This window comes from Myxocyprinus asiaticus, chromosome 46 (assembly GCF_019703515.2).
Source record: "Myxocyprinus asiaticus isolate MX2 ecotype Aquarium Trade chromosome 46, UBuf_Myxa_2, whole genome shotgun sequence".
Taxonomy (NCBI): Eukaryota; Metazoa; Chordata; class Actinopteri; order Cypriniformes; family Catostomidae; genus Myxocyprinus; species Myxocyprinus asiaticus.
The window spans coordinates 1868775-1889408 of NC_059389.1; the positions used below are offsets into that span (position 1 = coordinate 1868775).

The window sequence follows — 20634 nt, forward strand, 5'->3', positions numbered from 1 at the left end:
AGACTTGATTGCATGCATTGGGAATTGAGTGGATCGTGAAAAGTCGCTGAAAGATTATGAAGACATTTGATACATTTGGAATAATGTGCACGGATGAATCGTCAATAGAATGTATTTAGAAAGTAATAGGGTCAATTTTAAAGCGAAAGTCAACATCCTAAAGGGCCCTATTTACTTTCTTAAAAATGTATTTGGTTTTATTTTGAAAGATTCATCAGTGCACATTATTCCGAAGGAATCAAAATGTAATACTTTGCTCCGCCTCTGAAACGACTTTCCTTTTCAGCTGACATCATCAAGCCCTCTTTCAGCCACCTGTCATATAGAGACACTTTACACCATCTGATTAATTATTGATGGATAAGTAAGTACACTCAGAAATATGGCATTACAAGAACATAGTGACTTGTGTATTTGTGTTTGTACTCACCACATCCATGATCTGCATCAGACTGAAGCTGAAGTAAACGGTGAGCGAGTGTGAATCATTATAAACAGGACGTTCGAGAGGATTGTAGTTTCTCATCAAGTCTTTGTACAGCCGCCGCTGGTGCTCTCCCTGTAGAGAGACTGAGAAACACCAGAACATTTCTATCTAAAATACTATTTCTAGCTGTGAACAACCACCAAATCCTGGATCCCAAATTGACTTCCGGCGCAGACACATTCGATTGTTCCCCCACTTACGTTTTATTCTTCAGTGTATTTTTGAAAATAGAGCACCGGGGGCCTGGGAAGCTCAGTGGTAAAATACGCTGGCTACCACCCCTGGAGTTCGCTAACTCGCGAGTTCGAATCCCAGGGTGTGCTGAGTGACTCCAGCCAGATCTCCTAAGCAACCAAATTGGCCCTGTTGCTAGGGAGGGTAGAGTCACATGGGGTAACCTCCTCGTGGTCGCTATAATAGGGTTTGTTCTCGGTGGGGCACGTGGTGAGTTGAGCGTGGTTGCCGCGGTGGATGGCGTGAAGCCTCCACACGCGCTATGTCTCCGCGGTAACGCGCTCAACAAGCCACATGATAAGATGCGCGGATTGACGGTCTCAGACGCGAAGGCGACTGGGATTCATCCTCCGCCACCCGGACTGAGGCGAATCACTACGCCACCACGAGGACTTAAAAGCACATTGGGAATTGGGCATTCCAAATTGGGAGATAAAGGGGAAAAATCCCAAAAAAAAGAAAAAAAAAGAAAAGAAAATAGAGCACCAAATGAATCGCACCAAAATAACTGAATCAAATAAATTTGACAAAATGATATAGTTCATCATTCAGTGCATCATTTATTTTAAAAATGCAATCGAATCGTTGTGGAAGCAAATATTTACACACACAGTCATGGCAATATATCACATAGCCCTCTGGTGCCTTGAACCTGTCTCGGAATAAAATAATAAAAAAAGGTAATTATGACTTTATTTCTCACAAGTGCGACTTTGTTTTTTGCAAATGTGAATTACGTGTTTATATCTTGCAATTACGAGTTTATCTTAATTACGAGAGGTAAATTGACAATTCTGAGTTATTTTGCAATTGTGACTTTATTTCTCGCAACTGTGACTATTTCTTGCAACTGAGTTCACATCACACAATTGTGACTTAATTTTTCATAATTATAAATATTCACTTGCAATTGTGACTTTCTTGCAATTGTGAGTTTTATTGTGTGATCGCGACATATCTTGCAATTGCGATTCAGTATTTCACAATTATGAGATATTTACTCTCAATTGTAACTATTCAAATTACACGACTGCACGAGAGTTCACATCACACAATTGCGAATTTATACTCAGTGTTGGGGAGTAACGGAATACATGTAACAGGATTACATTTTTAAAATACAAAATATAAGTAACTGTATTCCACTACAGTTACAATTTAAATCATTAGTAATTAGAATACAGTTACATTCTAAAAGTATTTTGATTACTGAAGAGATTACTTTGCATTTTATTGTCATTTGTTTCATTTAATATTTAGTCCTTTCAGATGGAAAACATTTATACATATAAATGATGCGATCCAAAGTGCATTTGAACAGCGGTGAAACACTTTCTTATGATGTGTTACATTCATACGAGCAGACAGAGAAGTACGTTTGAAGTATGTTTGGCGCAGAAGAAATAGAAATAAACCTTGTGTAAATTGTCAGCTTTACGCTAAGCTAAAATGCTATTTCTAGCCATTTTACATGCACGTTACCAGACATGATCATATTTTTTATCAAGAAAATTCACGTTAGATCATAATTTCTTTTTTTCTAGTAAGATCTTTGATATTAGGGTAAAAATCATATTCTCGTTAATAATTTCTGTATTGTTTTCCTGTAAAAATATCTAAAAATCCTTAAAACAAGATCAGTTTGATTGGTCTTGTTTTAGAAGCAACACTGCAGAAGATATTTCGGTTTTTCAGAGAATGTATTTTTAACATGTGTATTTTGTCTTACTGTACTGACAGAGTTTTTATAGTCAAAACAAGTGAAAAAATCTACCAGTGCTGAAGAAGTAATCCAAAGTATTTATAATACGTTACTGACCTTGAGTAATCTAACGGATTACAAATTACATTTTACAGCATGTAATCTGTTTCAATAGTAACCCTCACAACCCTGCATATTTCACATAATTGCCAGATAAAATCTCACAATTGTAACTATATTTGTCTTAAATGCTCGCAATTGCAAGAAATAAAGTGAACTCAGAAATAACCATCTTATTTTTTTATTTAGTGGCGGGATCCGGCTTACATTCACAGCTACACTGCAAAAAATGTTAAAAAAAAATTACTTTCTGTTCAGTACAAATATCTAAACATCCTTAAAGCAAGATAAAAAAATAAAATAAATATTAATAATAATAATAATAATTAAAAAACATAATATTAGTCACCCTATTGGCAATATTTTTTTCTTGTTTTAAGTGTAAACATCACTATAATTTGTTAGATTTCTTTTTCTCTACTTAATATCTTCTGGCATTTTGCATGATATTTTTACTGGAAAACAATAAAATACTGAGTAAGAAAAATATTTTTTGCAGCGTTCCAGTGTCTGATCATGTGAACTGAGGCTGACTGCTCGTGTTGAAGTCATGTTGAATGTTCTCTGAATTGATCTGTGAAAGGTCTCGATATCTCTGGATTGTGCTGATGTTAAACACAGAAGCTTTAATTGACCTGATGTTCATTAAGAACATCTGACCACCACACACACAGACACATGGTGCGTTCACATCTCTATCAGGAATCACACTGCAAAATCAATCCATCACTTCCTCTCTGGTGAATATATAGAGCAATATTCAATCAAGAGCTGAAGCGGAGGCCAGCAGTGAAAAAGACAAAGACACAAGAACAGATGATTCAAGAAACTGATTGCTAGAGTCTTTAACAAAAAAAAAAAAAGAAAGCAAAAGTACAGTTTAGTGTTTGGTCATATTTCCTGTATTGTCTTCATTGAGCTTGAACACCCCTGGTCTTGATTCTGTCTTATTTAGAAATGTACTGTAGGATTTCTCACATGAGTTGAATGAGAATCAGGTGAGATTACAGTGAGGAGAATCGTGCTATTAAAAACATGATGTTGTCAGCAGCGGCTGGAAACAAACCTCTGTTATGGATTAAAGTTCTGAGCAGATCAGAAACACGCACTTTAAATTCATCTGAGAAAAGTGCAAGAGATGAAATATAAAAGGCCACCCCAAAAGAAAAAGTGTAAAAATGTGGGTTACACTATGCAAAAGTACTATGGTAATTCTGTGGTATTTTAGAACAATATTAATTATTAGTATTAATCAATATTAGCTGTGATTCAGGGTAAAATAGTAAGAATAAGTCAATGAAACCCCCACATTGATTAAACACTACTCTGAGTTTTGATATAGGATATTTTAAAGTACCATAATATTAATATATGATAACCTCAATGTACTCAATGTAATAAGGTATCCAATCACCCTATTGTTAGCATAGCTATTATTCTCAAGTATAAAAGCACTGAATCAAAAACCAATGAATGACCCATTCGTAACAAACACAGAAATATTTACAGGCATGTAGGGAACACTGAGATATGACAATAGAGCATTAATGAAATGTACAGAATAGAACAACGAAACAAAGCAGAGTAGATATAATAGAAGAAAAGTACACAAGTATAAAACAGAAGAGCACAGAATAGAATGCAATAGAATAAAACTGAACATAATACAACACAATGGCACAGAATAGGAGTACAGTAGAGCACAACAGAACATTGAAATAAATCATAACTGTATATAACAACACATGTTCATGTTGCATGAACAGAACAGTGACTGAAAGGCATGAATTATTCGTACCGTGTATGAAGAGAGCAGTGATGAGCAGATACCGGGAGCTCATGACTGTCACACCGGTGCTGAAGAGTCCGCTGAACGGACCGCAGGGATATGACAGGCTTCTCGTGCACCGCCCACAGTCTCTCAGAACCGAACCGGACACATGCAATCACGGATCTGCGATCAGTCCTGACGCGACGCGTCACATTGAGCGCACATGCATATATTCCCAAATCTAAACTACTGGAGTCAAACGAATTAACCGTGAAATGAAGAAACCAAAAAATACCATGTTTGAGAAAAGCACATTTCAATTTGTAAGTACAGTGACCCAAAAAACATTGGACTCACTTATAAAGTCAATGTCAATCCATTAGATAAGAAATATAATACAAACTGTCAGTTATTTTATTGAAAGGTTGCACAAGCAGTGACATAGCACCGATAAATCAGATTTAAAACAGAATAGGAATTGAACAGAAAAGAAGTCGACTAAACAGTAGAACAGAATTTGAGTAGAGTATACAGTACAACAGAATAGAATAGAAAAACTCAAATCAGAATAGAACGGAATAGGAGTGGAGAACACAGTAGAATAGAATCAAACAGGAAAATATATCAGAATAGAATAAAATAGGAGTGAAGTACACAGTAGAATTGAAAAGAATAGGTGTAGAGTACACAGAAAAATAGAACAGAATCGAATTAAAAACAAATTAGAATCAAACAGAGAAGCAAATCAGAATTGAATATAATAGGAGTGGAGTACACAATAGAATAGAAAAGATAGAATAGAACAGAAAAACGTGGACTACACAGTAGAACACAACAGAATAGAATAAAATAGGAGTGGAGTACACAGTAGAATAGAAAAGAATAGAACTCAAAAACATTAGAAACGAACAGGAAAACAGATCAGAATAGAATACAATAGGAGTGAGGTACACAGTAGAATTGAAAAGAATAGGTGTAGAGTACACCGAAAAATAGAACAGAATAGAATTTTAAAAAATTAGAATCAAACAGAGAAGCAAATAAGAACAGAATAAAATAAGAGTGGAGTACACAATAGAATAGAACAGAATAGAACTCAAAAACACTAGAATTGAACAGGAAAACAGATCAGAATAGAATACAATAGGAGAGTGGAACACAGTAGAATAGAAAAGAATAGAATAGAACAATAGAAAAACAGAATTGAACAGATTGGAACAGAATAGAAAAGAGTTGAATACACAGAAACATAGAACAGAATCGAATAAAAAAATAGAATCAAACAGAGAAGCAAATCAGAATTGAATATAATAGGAGTGGAGTACACAATAGAATAGAAAAGATAGAACAGAACAGAATAGAAAATGTGGACTACACAGTAGAACATATCAGAATAGAATAAAATAGGAGTGGAGTACACAGAAAAATAGAACAGAATAGAACTCAAAAACATTAGAATTGAACAGGAAAACAGATCAGAATAGAAGAGGAACACAGTAGAATAGAAAAGAATAGAAATACAGTTGAACAGAATAGAAAACATTTTAGTAGAATAAAGAAACAAATCAGAATAGAATAGGAACAGTACAATAGAAAAGAAAAGAATAAAAGAGAATTAAAAACACATATCAGAATAGAGAGGAATAGGAGTGGAGTATAGAATAGAATAGGTGCAGAGTACACAATAGAACAGAATAGAAAAAAGTGGACTACACAGCAGAATAGAATAGAACAAAATCTGAATAGAATAGGAATGGAGTACACAGTACAATATCATTTAATAGAAATAATAGAATTGAAAAAAGAATAAAATAGAAAACAATAGAATAGATCAGGAGTGCAGTACAAAACAGAATAGAATAGTATAGAGTTGTTGAAATGAATATAAATGAAAAGTATAGCCACATTTATTGATACTTTGACAAAGTTTTTATTGTTTTCACTTGAATGTGAGATCTTGAAAACACAATGAACTGCTGTATCACACACACCATTAAATGCAGCACATTACAGATGTCTGTTCTTTCACACTACAGTTTTATTACTTTCTGTACTAGAGTTTTATAACTGGCTCTAAAGTCTGTCTGAAGCCCATTAGGAAATAATGTTCTGTGTCACGAGGTTAAACTATCATATAATCTGATTAGTGCCTTCAGAGCCAATTCAGTTCTGCCTTTTTAATGTCTCTGATCCAAACCCAAAGATTTCATAAACAGAATCAGATACTTATTCTAAAAGCTTTTGGAGATAAATAATTCAGATCAATATTTTTGGGAAGTTGACATGTCTATGTGGCTATAATCCATGTAAAACTATTTTAAACAGAAGTTTGTTCATTTTTCTGTAATTATCATTATTAATCGTTACCTGACTGTTTCAGCACATTTCCTATATTTTGCACTGTGCAAGACAAATCATGCAAGGCAACTCCTATAGGATCAAATGATGTGGATTAAGTCAAGCCAACACAAAAAACCTAAACTGCTCATGTTCTGAACGGTCTTGAGCAGTTGCCCATTTTTAGGGAGGTGCAAATGAATCCTTAAGACATTGATTTGTTTCTCAAACGGGCTGCAGTGACACTTTATTCCCCTGCAGACTGACCATCAATCTTCTTATAACTCACAGCAGCTGTAATTAAATTTATTCCACTGAACTGACTGTGACAGAGCAGCTGAGTGCTATAAAGTGTTTTTTCCATCTTTGGGTTTTTCAATGTGATTTGAGAAGCAGCATTTGTCCTGGTGTTGAGCGACATCTAGTGGTGATGTCTGAGCACTGCATCTGATTTAACACAAATGATTCACATCAAAACGAGGCAAGATATTTGGGGGGGGGGGGGCATCGGCCCCTCCTGAGCCAACATTTCATTTGCATCATCACTCAGAAATGTTCATGGAAGTCTCCGTGTTACATTTTATTTTATTTTTTAATATTAAATGTTTTATTTTTAAAAAGTAGTAGGTAAATATTGCTGTTTATTACTATGTATTTATGTTGGCTTAAAAACAAACAATTATACCGATCTACTAAATAAACATATTATTATTAGTCCGACTTCTGAGACCAAACGTTTCTACACTTCAAGTGATTAGCATGACAAAACAACACAGCTGTGTACAGCGCAACGCTCAGGTGTAGAGAGAACTGATCTTTCAGCGCTGTATCCTAGAATATTTTTCTCTATTATAGAACACGCGTAGTTTACACACTTGCTAGCAACATGCTAAAACATGCTAGCAATACCTAACTACATGTTAAAAATTCTAACAACATGCTAGGAATACTGAGAACATGCTTAAACATGAAAACAACATACTAGCAATGCCTATCTACAAGCTAAAACATCCTAACAACATACTAGCAATGCCTAGCTATATGCCAAAACATGCTAGAAGCATGCAAGCAATGCCTAGCTACATGCTAAAACATGCTAGCATCATACTAGCAATGCCTAGCTACATGCTAAAACATGCTAGCAACATATTAGCAATGCCTAGCTACATGCTAAAGCATGCTAGCAACATACCAGCAATGCCTAGACACATGCTAAAACATGCAAGCAATGCCTAGCTACATGCTAAACATGCTAGCATCATAATAGCAATGCCTAGCTACATGCCAAAACATGCTAGCACCATCCTAGCAATGCCAAGCTACATGCTAAAACATGCTAGCACCATACTAGCAATGCCTAGCTACATGCTAAAACATGCTAGCAACATACTAGCAATACCTTGCTACATGTTAAAACATGCTAGCACCATGCTAGCAATGCCTAGCTACATGCTAAAACATGCTAGCAACATACTAGCAATACCTAGCTACATGATAAAAGATGCTAGCAACATACTAGCAATGCCTAGCTACATGATAACAACATGCAAGCAATGCCTAGCTACATGCTAAAACATGCTAGCAACATACTAGCAATACCTAGCTACATGCTAAAACATGCTAGCACCATACTAGCAATGCCTAGCTACATGCTAAAACATGCTAGCAACATACTAGCAATACCTAGCTACATGATAAAAGATGCTAGCAACATACTAGTAATGCCTAGCTACATGCTAACAACATGCAAACAATGCCTAGCTACATGCTAAAACATGGTAGCACCATATTAACAATGCCTAGCTAAATGCTAAAACATGCTAGCAATATACTAGCAATACCTAGCTACATGCTAAAACATGCTAGCACCATACTAACAATGCCTAGCTACATTAAAACATGCTAGCAACATACAATGCCTAGCTTCATGCTAAAACATGTTAGCAACATACTAGCAGTACCTAGATACATCCTAAAACATGCTAGCACCATACTAACAATGCCTAGCTACATGCTAAAACATGCCAGCACCATACTAACAATGCCTAGCTACATGTTAAAACGTGCTAACATGCAAGCAATGCCAAGCTATATGCTAAAACATGTTAACAACATGCAAACAATGCCTAGCTACATGCTAAAACATGGTAGCACCATATTAACAATGCCTAGCTAAATGCTAAAACATGCTAGCAACATACTAGCAATACCTAGCTACATGCTAAAACATGCTAGCACCACACTAACAATGCCTAGCTACATTAAAACATGCTAGCAACATACCAACAATGCCCAGCTTCATGCTAAAACATGTTAGCAACATACTAGCAGTATCTAGATACATGCTAAAACATGCTAGCACCATACTAACAATGCCTAGCTACATGTTAAAACATGCTAACAACATGCAAGCAATGCCAAGCTACATGCTAAAACATGCAAACAATGCCTAGCTACATGCTAAAACATGGTAGCACCATATTAACAATGCCTAGCTAAATGCTAAAACATGCTAGCAACATACTAGCAATGCCTAGCTACATGATAAAACATGCTAGCACCATACTAGTAATGCCTAGCTACATGCTAAAACATGCTAGCAACATGCAAACAATGCCTAGCTACATGCTAAAACATGGTAGCACCATATTAACAATGCCTAGCTAAATGCTAAAACATGCTAGCAACATACTAGCAATGCCTAGCTACATGATAAAACATGCTAGCACCATACTAGTAATGCCTAGCTACATGCTAAAACATGCTAGCAACATGCAAACAATGCCTAGCTACATGCTAAAACATGGTAGCACCATATTAACAATGCCTAGCTACATGCTAAAACATGCTAGCAATGCTAATCTATCTATCTGTAAAACTCCAAGATTTTAAACATTTTTTTTTTTTTTTTTTTTAACTTTCTGACAAGGAATTTTCAAACAAACAATGTTTATATACAAACTTTTCAATATAGTTTTATATTGGTGTTTATAAATGAAAATGGTTAAATACTCTTGTGTGAAAAACATGCCGTTAAAATTGTAAACTAGCTTTTTACTGTATTTTATACTTGCATTAAACATTGAGTATAATTAACAACGGTCGTTTGGTTGAAATGATGTTCCTCTGATTTTAAAAAAGCACCTTTTTATGTTTTCAAAAGGCTTTAAATATACATTTATAACTATATAAAAAAAACTACATCATACCCAGCTAACAATTTTTGGTTCCTAGAATGTTTCAGGAACGTTATTTTTTGGTTCCTAGAGTGGACATCATTACATTCTCTTTTGGTTAGCCAAGAGAGATATTTTTTAAGAAAATGGAACGTTTTCCTAACAACTACATTCCTGTATGCTTTCTGCAACCCTGCTGTACATCAATAATGTCTCTCGCCGCTAAAAAACAGCAGTAAAACAGTATTTTTACAGTGTTAATGGGGTAAAACCTGCTGTTTCTGTGCTGATACAAACCACACAAACAAGGATGTCTGAAACCAAACATTTTTTACTTTTTTTTATTTTGTATTTTTTTTACAAGAAATGAATCAAGGAAAATGCAATTTCCTTTTATATAGTCTATTACATATTTCCAAATAATCAAAGTTTAGATCGTGATTTGATCAATTCATGTCTTTTCAAACACTGCATAGTTAGTACAACATTAACATTGAAATTTATCAGATTTATTCAGTGCTGTTTCAGTGAGAAATATCTAATAAAGTTGTTTTTTTGCGTTAAGTTCCCAGTCGGTCGTTCAGGAAGCTGTTTGTTTTGGAGTCCTGGAGCAGCATGTTCGCCACATCGAGAAACTTGTGCTCGTACGCCAGTTTATAATGCGTATAAACGTCCTCACAATACGACAGAAGCTTCTTCAGATTCTGACTGGAGCTCGCTGGCGGTTTGTGATGCGACATTCTGCAAAAAAACAATTACAATACTTACAAATACAATACACTTCAATGCTTCAATGGTATAAAAGTCAGTTCAAACATCTGTCCATTAGCTCAAGATTGCTGCTTACTTTTTTGAAATGTCTTCAAACAGGCTTGCGGGCAGCGATCTGTGACGTTTAAACTCCTCCAGGTAGTTAAATTCTCCTTTCAGAATGACCTTTTGATACAGAACCTCGGCCCAGTCCGGGCTGTAATCGTACGCTTCGGACAACACAAACGCCTGCGGGGAGAGACACAAAATAAACAAACCCAACAAGTTCACGGGTCACTGAATAAGTTGATAATGTTGCTCTTTTATTATGTAAATGTCACCATCAATAATAATTGTGTATTGTACATTGTTTCTGAATATATGAATGTCTATGTGTCACTCTTAAAGGAACAGTTCACTTAAAAATAAACATTTTGTCATCATTTACTCACCCTCATGTCATTCCAAACCTGCATTTGAATAGAATAAAATGGCAGGGGAAGATTTTCAGTGAATAATGACTTATATTTTGGACTGTTCCACACACTAAGCTATCATATGTCTTCAGAAGACTTGGAATATAATGCATAAGTTGGTGCCTTTTTTTGCCCTTTTTGGACCTTGACAGCCACTCGACACTATTTACTTTGTATGTGAAGAGCAGCATGAATATTATGCTAAACATCTCCTTTTGGAAAGAAAGGAATGAAAGTCATATTGGTTTGGAACAACATTAGGATGAGTAATTGGTGACATAATTTTTATATTTCGGTAAACTGTTCCTTTAAACTGTGTGGCAATTGTTTAGCGCAGAACGAGTGTTAAAGTGAAAACCTGGTAACATCGCGGTAGAGCCACAATGGCGTTCTGGAGTTCTGCTGGTCGCAGGTTGATGACACGCTCATCCTGTCCATGATTCAGGAAGTGCAGCTGAAGAGTGACCAGTTTGGCCATTTTCACACATTTAACGGCCTGACGCACACACGAGTCCTGAAATCACACACATAGACACACAGAGAATAATGTGCATTAATTAATCATGCAAAATAGAAGCAGAAATGTGTATTAGGAAAGTAAATATGGTCAGTTTTGATTTCATGTTAACTTTAAAGGAAATGAGTCATATGTTTAATCTACAGGAAATGAAATACCTTCGAGTAGCTCTCAGCTGCATCTTTCAATAGAGTGAGAACCTTCACTAAAGCATTCTTCAGTTCTGCAGTGATCACTGAGTGCACGAAAACAGCATATCAGTTTGAAGATACATAAGCAATACAGTTATACAATAAAATTGTTCTTTAAACTATTTACTATAACTAAACTATACTAAACAATAAGTCAAGTCAATCTTTATTTATAGAGCACATTTAAAAACAACAGTACTTGACCCAAAGTACTTTACAGATCAAACAAATAATGACAGAGTGATATAAAAACAGATTGATTTAAAGTTAACTTTAGTAGTCTATACTACAACTAAACTAACAATAACTATACAATACAATAACTAAACTAAACCTTTAACATACTATACTACACACTATAGTATTAGTGTAGTACAGTATTAGTGTAGTATAGTATTAGTGTAGTGTGTAGTATAGTATTAGTGTAGTGTATAGTGTAGTACTAGTGTATTGTGTAGTATAGTATTATAGTATTAGTGCAGTACAGTATTTGTGTAGTGTAGTATAGCATTAGTGTAGTGTGTAGTATAGTACACACTACAGTAATACTACACTATACATTACACTAATACTATACTACACACTACATTAATACTACACTACACAAATACTGTATTGCATTAATACTGTACAACACACTACATTAATACTATACACTACACTAATACTATACTGCACTACACTACAATAATACTATACTACACACTACACTAATACTACACTACACACTACACTAATACTATACTATACTAATATTATACTGCACACCACACTAATACTATACTGCACTACACTAATACTATACTGCACTAATACTATACTGCACTACACTACACTAATACTATACTACACACTACACTAACACTATACTATACTACACTAATACTATACAACACACTACACTAATACTATACTACACTAATACTATACTGCACTACACTACACTAATACTATACTACACACTACACTAACACTATACTATACTACACTAATACTATACTACACACTACACTAATACTACACTACATTAATACTACACTACACAAATATTGTACTGCACAAATACTGTACTACACACTACATTAATACTATACTACACAATACACTAATACTATACTATACACTACACTAATACTATACTGCACTACAGTAATACTATACTATAATAATATTATACTGCACACCACACTAATACTATACTGCACTACACTAATACTATACTACACACTACACTAACACTATACTGCACACTACACTAATACTATACTACACTAATACTATACTGCACTACAGTAATACTATACTACACACTACACTAATACTACACTATACACTAATACTATACACTACATTAATACTACACTACACAAATATTGTACTGCACAAATACTGTACTGCACTAATACTGTACTACACACTACATTAATACTATACTATACACTACACTAATACTGTACTGCACTACACTAATACTATACTATACTGCACTACAGTAATACTATCTACACACTACACTAATACTATACTACACTAATACTATACTGCACTACAGTAATACTATACTGCACACTACACTAATACTATACTGCACTAATACTATACTGCACTACAGTAATACTAGACTACACACTACACTAATACTATACTGCACACTACACTAATACTATACTGCACACTACACTAATATTATACAACACTAATACTATACTGCACTACAGTAATACTATACTGCACACTACACTAATACTATACTGCACACTACTCTAATACTATACAACACTAATACTACACTGCACTACAGTAATACTATACTGCACACTACACTAATACTATACTGCACACTACACTAATACTATACTACACCAATACTATACTGCACTACAGTAATACTAGACTACACACTACAGTAATACTATACTGCACACTACACTAATACTATACTGCACACTACACTAATACTATACTGTAACTAAAACAAAACTATACTATAATAAACTATAACAATACTATAACTTAAATTATATATATATATACACAGTAAATGTAGAATACTACAGTATACAATTCTATAACTAAACTACACTATGCTTTAGTATTCTATACTTTATTTTAACTATACTATACCACACTATAGCTAAACTAAAATAAAAAAATACTATAAGTAGACTATACTACAGTGTACATTCCTATAACTATACTGTAGTATTCTATACTACAACTACTTAAACTAAACTATAACTAATATAAACTAAAACTACACTATAACTAAATGACTATAGCTACAATTACACTACACTTAAAACTACACTTAAACTAAACTATAACTTAAACTAAAACTGCGCCATAACTAAACTATAGCTAACAATGTACTATACCTAAACTAAACTTTAACAAATATTACTAAAATTCAGGCATGAAACTTTACATGGTTTAAGCTGATAAGTTCTTTGAACTTGTTATCTATTAGCCAATCAGCTCGCTCATGTGATATGTCAAGCCAATCAGCTTGCACACTCTCTCTTTCCTAACATCTCAATTTGCTCAGTTTGCAAATAAGCCAGTTTCACTACAGCACACTACGAGAGCTTTCTCTGAAAATGCTGTTTGCTCAGGTGGTTTATGGGGCTTTTTTTTCTACTAAATTGCACGGTTAGGTCTGCTTTTGGCTATGACACATAGGAGCAAGTCTTAGTCAAGGTAAACCATAGCTAAATCAGGCACTGGCACACGTCGCTCTCTTTGGTCATTAGTCTAAATAAATCCACACACAGCCAGTCTAAGTCACTAGTTAAATAAGCTGTGGGCTTTCCTGGTCCAGTTACACATTATGAGTCAGGTCACTAGCCGTTTAAGCCATTCAGCCAAGCAGGCCAAAGCGCACTTAGCAAGTATACACTTGGTGCGCATGGGTCTTCGGAGCAGCAGAAGTACACAAGACTTGGCGGTAGATTAGCTTGGTTAGGGGGTTGTGTTTTGCGTTATGTGGTTTTGTATCTTTCCTGTTTTGTCAGGTTATTGTATTTATGTCTAATTGTGCAGAAGCATGTCTGTGTATGTTCTTGTAGTAGCAAGTCTAATATCATAGACCAATATCATAGTTTATTACTTTCTTTTGTGCACATTATAATCAGTAAAGATAAAGATCGGTATGGCAGAGCGTTCTCTCACCCCACGGCTGTGATTCGATGATTTTGAGTTGTGTTCTTGCAGCGGCCTCATGATTTTCTCCAATCTCTCGACACATACTGAAGCACAGAGCCACCATGTTGTGTTTCTCGCTGTCACCCGGAAGACAGCGTTTGATGTAGTCCAACAGAGCTGTCTTCAGTCGGACGTTCTATAACACACACACACACACACTCCATCAGGTCAGAATGAGGCGTACATCAAACACTCAGTGATTCAAATAATACAGTAAAAATCGTTCTCTCACCGACTCGACTTTCTTTCTCAGGAGCATCTCAAAGCGATGATTCTGATGTAGCAGGTCAAATATATATGTCATTTCGTTGTACCTGCCGATACCTGTTAGCAGGCGCACCTGTGGAAAGAGACATTATCTGAACCCAGGGTTCCACACTTACTGACCAATGAATTTTCACGACCTTTCCAGTTGATTCTGATTATTTAAAGATAATAGATAAAGAAAAATAAAGATTTTTAAAAATCAAAAATTAGACCAATTTGCTAATGAATCATTTAGACTGATTTGTGAACCGGTTCGACTAATTCGTTGAAAAGAATAGACAAAACTGTGGTTGTTCACTTTACATGTCAGACTGTTTCTTCCTGTCCAGAATAAGCTGCAATGTGAACCAGCGATCATCATCTTTGAGGTAAATGAGGACCGATAACTAACCAGTAGTCCGTAACCTTCACCGTTTGCCAGGTGAGTGTGACTCAGGTGTCGTGCCGCCTGGAGGACCCAAACAATGCCCTCCATATTACAGGTGAGACTGAAGCAATCATGAGCCAAAATCAATATCTCCACAGCTACAGAGAGAGAAAGAGAGAGAGAGAGAGGGTTCAATTTACATTTAGTGTGCTTTGTAAACGACAAACATCATGTTTACAGTCTTTACATGTATTTGTATGGCCAAAGCTTAAATATATAGCTACATACAATTTGAACAGAACAAAATAAGTTAAATGAAGTGAAAACAAAACAACAATATAAACCCACACCTGACAAAAAACATAACCATAATAAAACAAGACACAAATAAAAAATAAATCACAGTAAACCAAGTCGAAAAACAAAACAAATCCATAATACAAGGGAAAAAAAACACAATTTAAAAAAGACAAGACAAAAAACTAAACAAAACCACTGACAAAAACAATAGTAAAACAAGACAAAAAACAAAAACACTAAACCAAAATCAAGACAAGACAAAATCAAAACAAAACCACAACAAAAACAAACAAGTAAAATAACATGCAAACAAAACAACCATAATAATACTAGACAAACAACAAACCAAATTCAAGACAAGACAAAATAAAAACAAACCACAACAAAAACAAACAAGTAAAATAAAGTAAAAACAAAAACAAACACACAACAAAAACCCAAACCAAGACAAAAAAACAAAACCATAATAAAACGAGATGAAATAAAAACAAACACTATGATATAAGATAAAAAAACAAACAAAAAAACATAGTAAAATAAGTATAAAAAACATAACAAATGATGAAGACAAAACCATAATAAAACAAGACAAAAACAAAAAAACAAACAAGAACAAGAACAAAAAAGTAAAATAAAGTAAAAACAAAACAAAACCATTACGGACAAAATCCATAATAAAAACAAAACAACCATAATAATACAAGACAAACAACAAACCAAAATCAAAACAAGACCAAATAAAAACAAATCACAATAAAACAACCAACAACAAACAAGTAAAATAAAGTAAAAACAAAACAAAAACAAACACACAACAAAAACCCAAACCAAGACAAAAAACACAACCATAATAAAACAAGACGAAAAACAAAACAAACACTATAGTACAAGATAAAAACAAAAACAAAACCACAATTAAAAACAAAAACAAAACATGATCAAACAAGTAAAAAAAATAAAATAACAAAAGCCGAAAGAACAAAACCATAATAAAACAAGACGAAATCAAAACAACCACTATGATATAAGATTATAATAATAATAATAATAATAAAAAAAAACAATAAAAGATGAAGACAAAACCATAATAAAACAAGAAAAAAAAAAAAAAAAAAAAAGGCAAATAAAGTAAAAAAAATAAAATAAAATAAATAAATAAATAAAAATCGAATCATTATGGATAAAAACCATAATAAAACTAAACAAAACAAACAAAAACCAAACAAAAACACTAAAGTGAAATAAATCAAACAAACATAAACCAAAATCAAGACATGACAAAATCAAAACAAAACCATAAAAAAATAAGACAGAACGTAATAAAACAAGACAAAAAACAAAAAACAAAAACAAAAACAAAAAAACAAAAACAAGAACAAAAAAGTCAAATAAAGTAAAAAAAGAAATCTGATCATTATGGACAAAAACCATAATAAAACAAACAAAAACACTAAAGTGAAATAAATCAAACAAACATAAACCAAAATCAAGACATGACAAAATCAAAACAACAAAGACAAAAAATAAGACAGAACATAATAAAACAAGACAAAAAACAAAACCGCAAAAATTCAAGTAAACGAATCTGTCAAGAGACTGAAGGACTGTTGCCTTTGAAATCACTGTCGGTGTCCCAGTACAGACTTTAAACACACAGTAAGTTCATTAGTGCAGTAAACGTTCAGTGTTTAATACTCACTGCAGCTGAGCTCTGACAGAGGGACAGTCGGGATGCTGTCCAGTAGTTTGGTGCCCACCAGGTTTGGATCACCACACAGTTTGGCAAGCTGAAGGAACGTCTCTCTCCCATCCGCTGGACGGTACATCAACCGCTCTCCTAAACACATTTACAAAAACATGTTAAACACATACAGTATAGAATGTCCTGATATATAGTAATCAAAGAGCACAATGCATTTATTATCTCTACCTTCAATTTTGTGATTAAATAATTTTTAAGGAAGTATTTGAACATCAAAAGTACTGCATACATCCCCTTTAACAATCATATTACATACCCTTAGGAAATAAAGCTCATTTTTCACCTGTGTCTCCCTCCTGAGATGATGCGAGCAGACCCTCGACTACAGCACAGGAAATGAGGCGGGCGACGGTATCGGGCTGCAGGCCCTGAACGCTAATGAACGCTTGTGCTTTCTTAATGCGATCCGACTGCTGCGAGAGAAGAACTTTACGAAGAACCGCCTCAGCCTCTTCAGACGAGATCTCTGCATACGTGCACTGCAGCTCCTGAGACACAGACAGACAGAGAGAGAGAGAGAGAGAGAGAGAGAGAGAGAGAGAGAGAGAGAGAGAGAGAGAGAGAGAGAGCGCCACCTACTGAATACTCAATGAAAAGCAACTCTGAATACATTTTCCACAGGTAACCGTAGTAGATATGGTCTTGTACCTTTGATAGCTCATAAAGGCTGAGCACTTGTTTACAGTAACTCTTGCCGCAGCAGCATTGATCCACGAGTTGTTTGAGTTGATTCAGAACCTGATCTTCAGGTGATGGAACCACCACAAACGACGACAGACTGCCCATGCTTGGAGCTACAGACAGACAACAAATGTCGAAAAAGAGAACATTTAACAAAATTTCTCTCAGATAGCAAAGTAGTGGCAAAATTGTATATTATGTTCTCAGCTTTAATTATCTGTAATGAAAATTATAATGAATTAAAAAGACATTAGATTACCCAAAAATGTAAATTCTGTCATAATGTACTCACCCTAATTTGCACTGAATTAATTATATTTCTTAAAAAATTAATTACATTTCAGGTTATCACTCAACGACAGTGTTACGCAAGTTACTCCAAAAAAGTAATCCACTACTAAATAATAATTACTTTCCTAAAAATTGTAATCAGATTACTTTACTGATTTCCTTTTGGAAAAAATAATCACATTACTAATTACTTTACTCTTAATTTACTCTCTACAACACGTTCAAAATAAAGTCTATATTTCCTCATGCACTGATGCATGCAAGTCAATTTATAAACATAATTCATGTTTAAAATGTGTTACTGTATATAAACAATATATATATTTTTTTGTGTGATTTTTTGTCTCCTTTTTCTCCCAATTTGGAATGCCCAATTCCCAATGCGCTCTAAGTCCTCGTGGTCGTGTAGTGACTCGTCTCAGTCCGGGTGATGGAGGATGAATCTCAGTTGCCTCAGTGTCTGAGACCGTCAATCCGCGCATCTTATCACGCGGCTTGTTGAGCACGTTGCCACGGAGACCTAGCGCGTGTGGAGGCTTCACACTCAACTCACCACGCGCCCCACCAAGAATTAACCACATTATAGCGACCACGAGGAGGTTACCCCATGTGACTCTACCCTCCCTAGCAACCGGGCCAATTTGGTTGCTTAGGAGACCTGGCTGGAGTCACTCAACACGCCTTGGAATTCAGATTAGCGAACTAGCGAACTCCAGGGGTGATAGCCAGCGTCTTTACCACTGAGCTACCCAGGCCCCCAATAAATAACATTTTTAAGAAACATGTGTAACCCAAGTAATGTACTTTAGCAATTAACTTAATTGAAAGTCAGTAACTTTAATCTGATTACATGATTTAAAAGTATATAGTGCATTAGACTCCTTTCTGAAAGTAATTAGATTACAGTAACTAATTACTTTGTAATCAGATTACACATTAAACATTTAACACTATTAAAAAACCGCCATTGAAAAGATGGATGGTGGTAGTCGTTGAAACATCTCTTTTTGTGTTCTGCATAACTTTGGCATGACATGAGGGTGATTAAATGATGATATAATTTTCATTTTAGGGTGAACTATCCCTTTAAGTATACCTTTATACTGTATTTAATACCGAAAATGCTACCAAGTATGTTTTGTTCACAAGTATTTCAACAAGAGATTTAAAAGCTTGGCCAAATATTCATAGAAGAAGATAAATGTCACTCACATGATGTCAAACTCTGTCTTGTTTCTCCATCAGGACTGTGAAATTCTTGCGATCCCAGCTGGAGCTCTCCACATGCTAATCCGCGACACTTCAACACCAGCCAAACGTCCCTGTGAAAAAAGCCAAAATACCGACACACACGACTCGCTTCATTCGCGCTGCCCTCGTTCAGCAGCTGACCAATCAGAGCGGCCAGCGCTTTCCGATCATCTTTTGACAACAGACAGGCGTCTTCGGTCATGGGGAGCCCCTCCAGCCTCAAATGCGCCGGGTCGTTCAGAGCGATCATTTTAGAAAACGAAAACTCTTTCAGGTGGTTTTCAAAGGAGTTCTCGGAGAGCGCGGATGGCGCAAACAAACTCTCCTGTTCGAGTGCATTATGAAGCACCAGCCAGTGGATACGACACTCCCACTGGCGTTTCTCCAGCTCAGCGAGCCGCTGGATGGGGAGAGGTGGGTCACACCGCGAGAGCCAATGACCCGCTAGGCCCAGTAGGAGGCAGCGTTCCTGAAGCTGAATTAGCTCTGAATCCGTTTGTAATGGCTCCTAACAAGGAAAAATGGGATTCCAATAAAATGTTACATACCAAAATAAGACAGAATATAGTTCTTAATCTTTACCTCCGCCTGTGACAGGAAGAACTGACAAGCCGCCTCCGATTCTATGCGGTCCGTCTTGAGTTGCTCGTGACATCGTCTCCAGAACGCCAGTCGTGTTTCCTGTCTCTCCCACTGACGTTTGGCTTTAAGAGTACTCAGATCTCGCCGTAGCTTTGAGACACACAAATAATC

The 20634-nt window shown here is 35.2% G+C and overlaps 2 protein-coding genes across 2 annotated transcripts in view; both read right to left on the bottom strand.

The window, feature by feature from the left end:
* LOC127435559 (neuronal acetylcholine receptor subunit alpha-7) overlaps positions 1-4440 on the bottom strand; it is a 35517-nt gene extending 31077 nt beyond the window's left edge. Inside the window, exons 1-2 of the mRNA XM_051689095.1 lie at positions 4342-4440; positions 431-570 (exon numbers count right to left, since the gene is read on the bottom strand). Of these exons, the coding sequence (XP_051545055.1) occupies positions 431-570; positions 4342-4384 (183 nt within the window). The 5' untranslated portion in view covers positions 4385-4440. The remainder of the gene's footprint in view (positions 1-430; positions 571-4341) is intronic.
* Positions 4441-10146: 5706 nt separating this feature from the next.
* Positions 10147-20634, bottom strand: part of spg11 (SPG11 vesicle trafficking associated, spatacsin) — a 56286-nt gene continuing 45798 nt past the window's right edge. The window contains exons 30-41 of the mRNA XM_051689091.1: positions 20464-20613; positions 19843-20389; positions 18307-18452; positions 17942-18146; positions 17596-17733; positions 15621-15754; positions 15195-15302; positions 14930-15098; positions 11729-11805; positions 11412-11567; positions 10675-10826; positions 10147-10568 (exon numbers count right to left, since the gene is read on the bottom strand). Of these exons, the coding sequence (XP_051545051.1) occupies positions 10388-10568; positions 10675-10826; positions 11412-11567; positions 11729-11805; positions 14930-15098; positions 15195-15302; positions 15621-15754; positions 17596-17733; positions 17942-18146; positions 18307-18452; positions 19843-20389; positions 20464-20613 (2163 nt within the window). The 3' untranslated portion in view covers positions 10147-10387. The remainder of the gene's footprint in view (positions 10569-10674; positions 10827-11411; positions 11568-11728; positions 11806-14929; positions 15099-15194; positions 15303-15620; positions 15755-17595; positions 17734-17941; positions 18147-18306; positions 18453-19842; positions 20390-20463; positions 20614-20634) is intronic.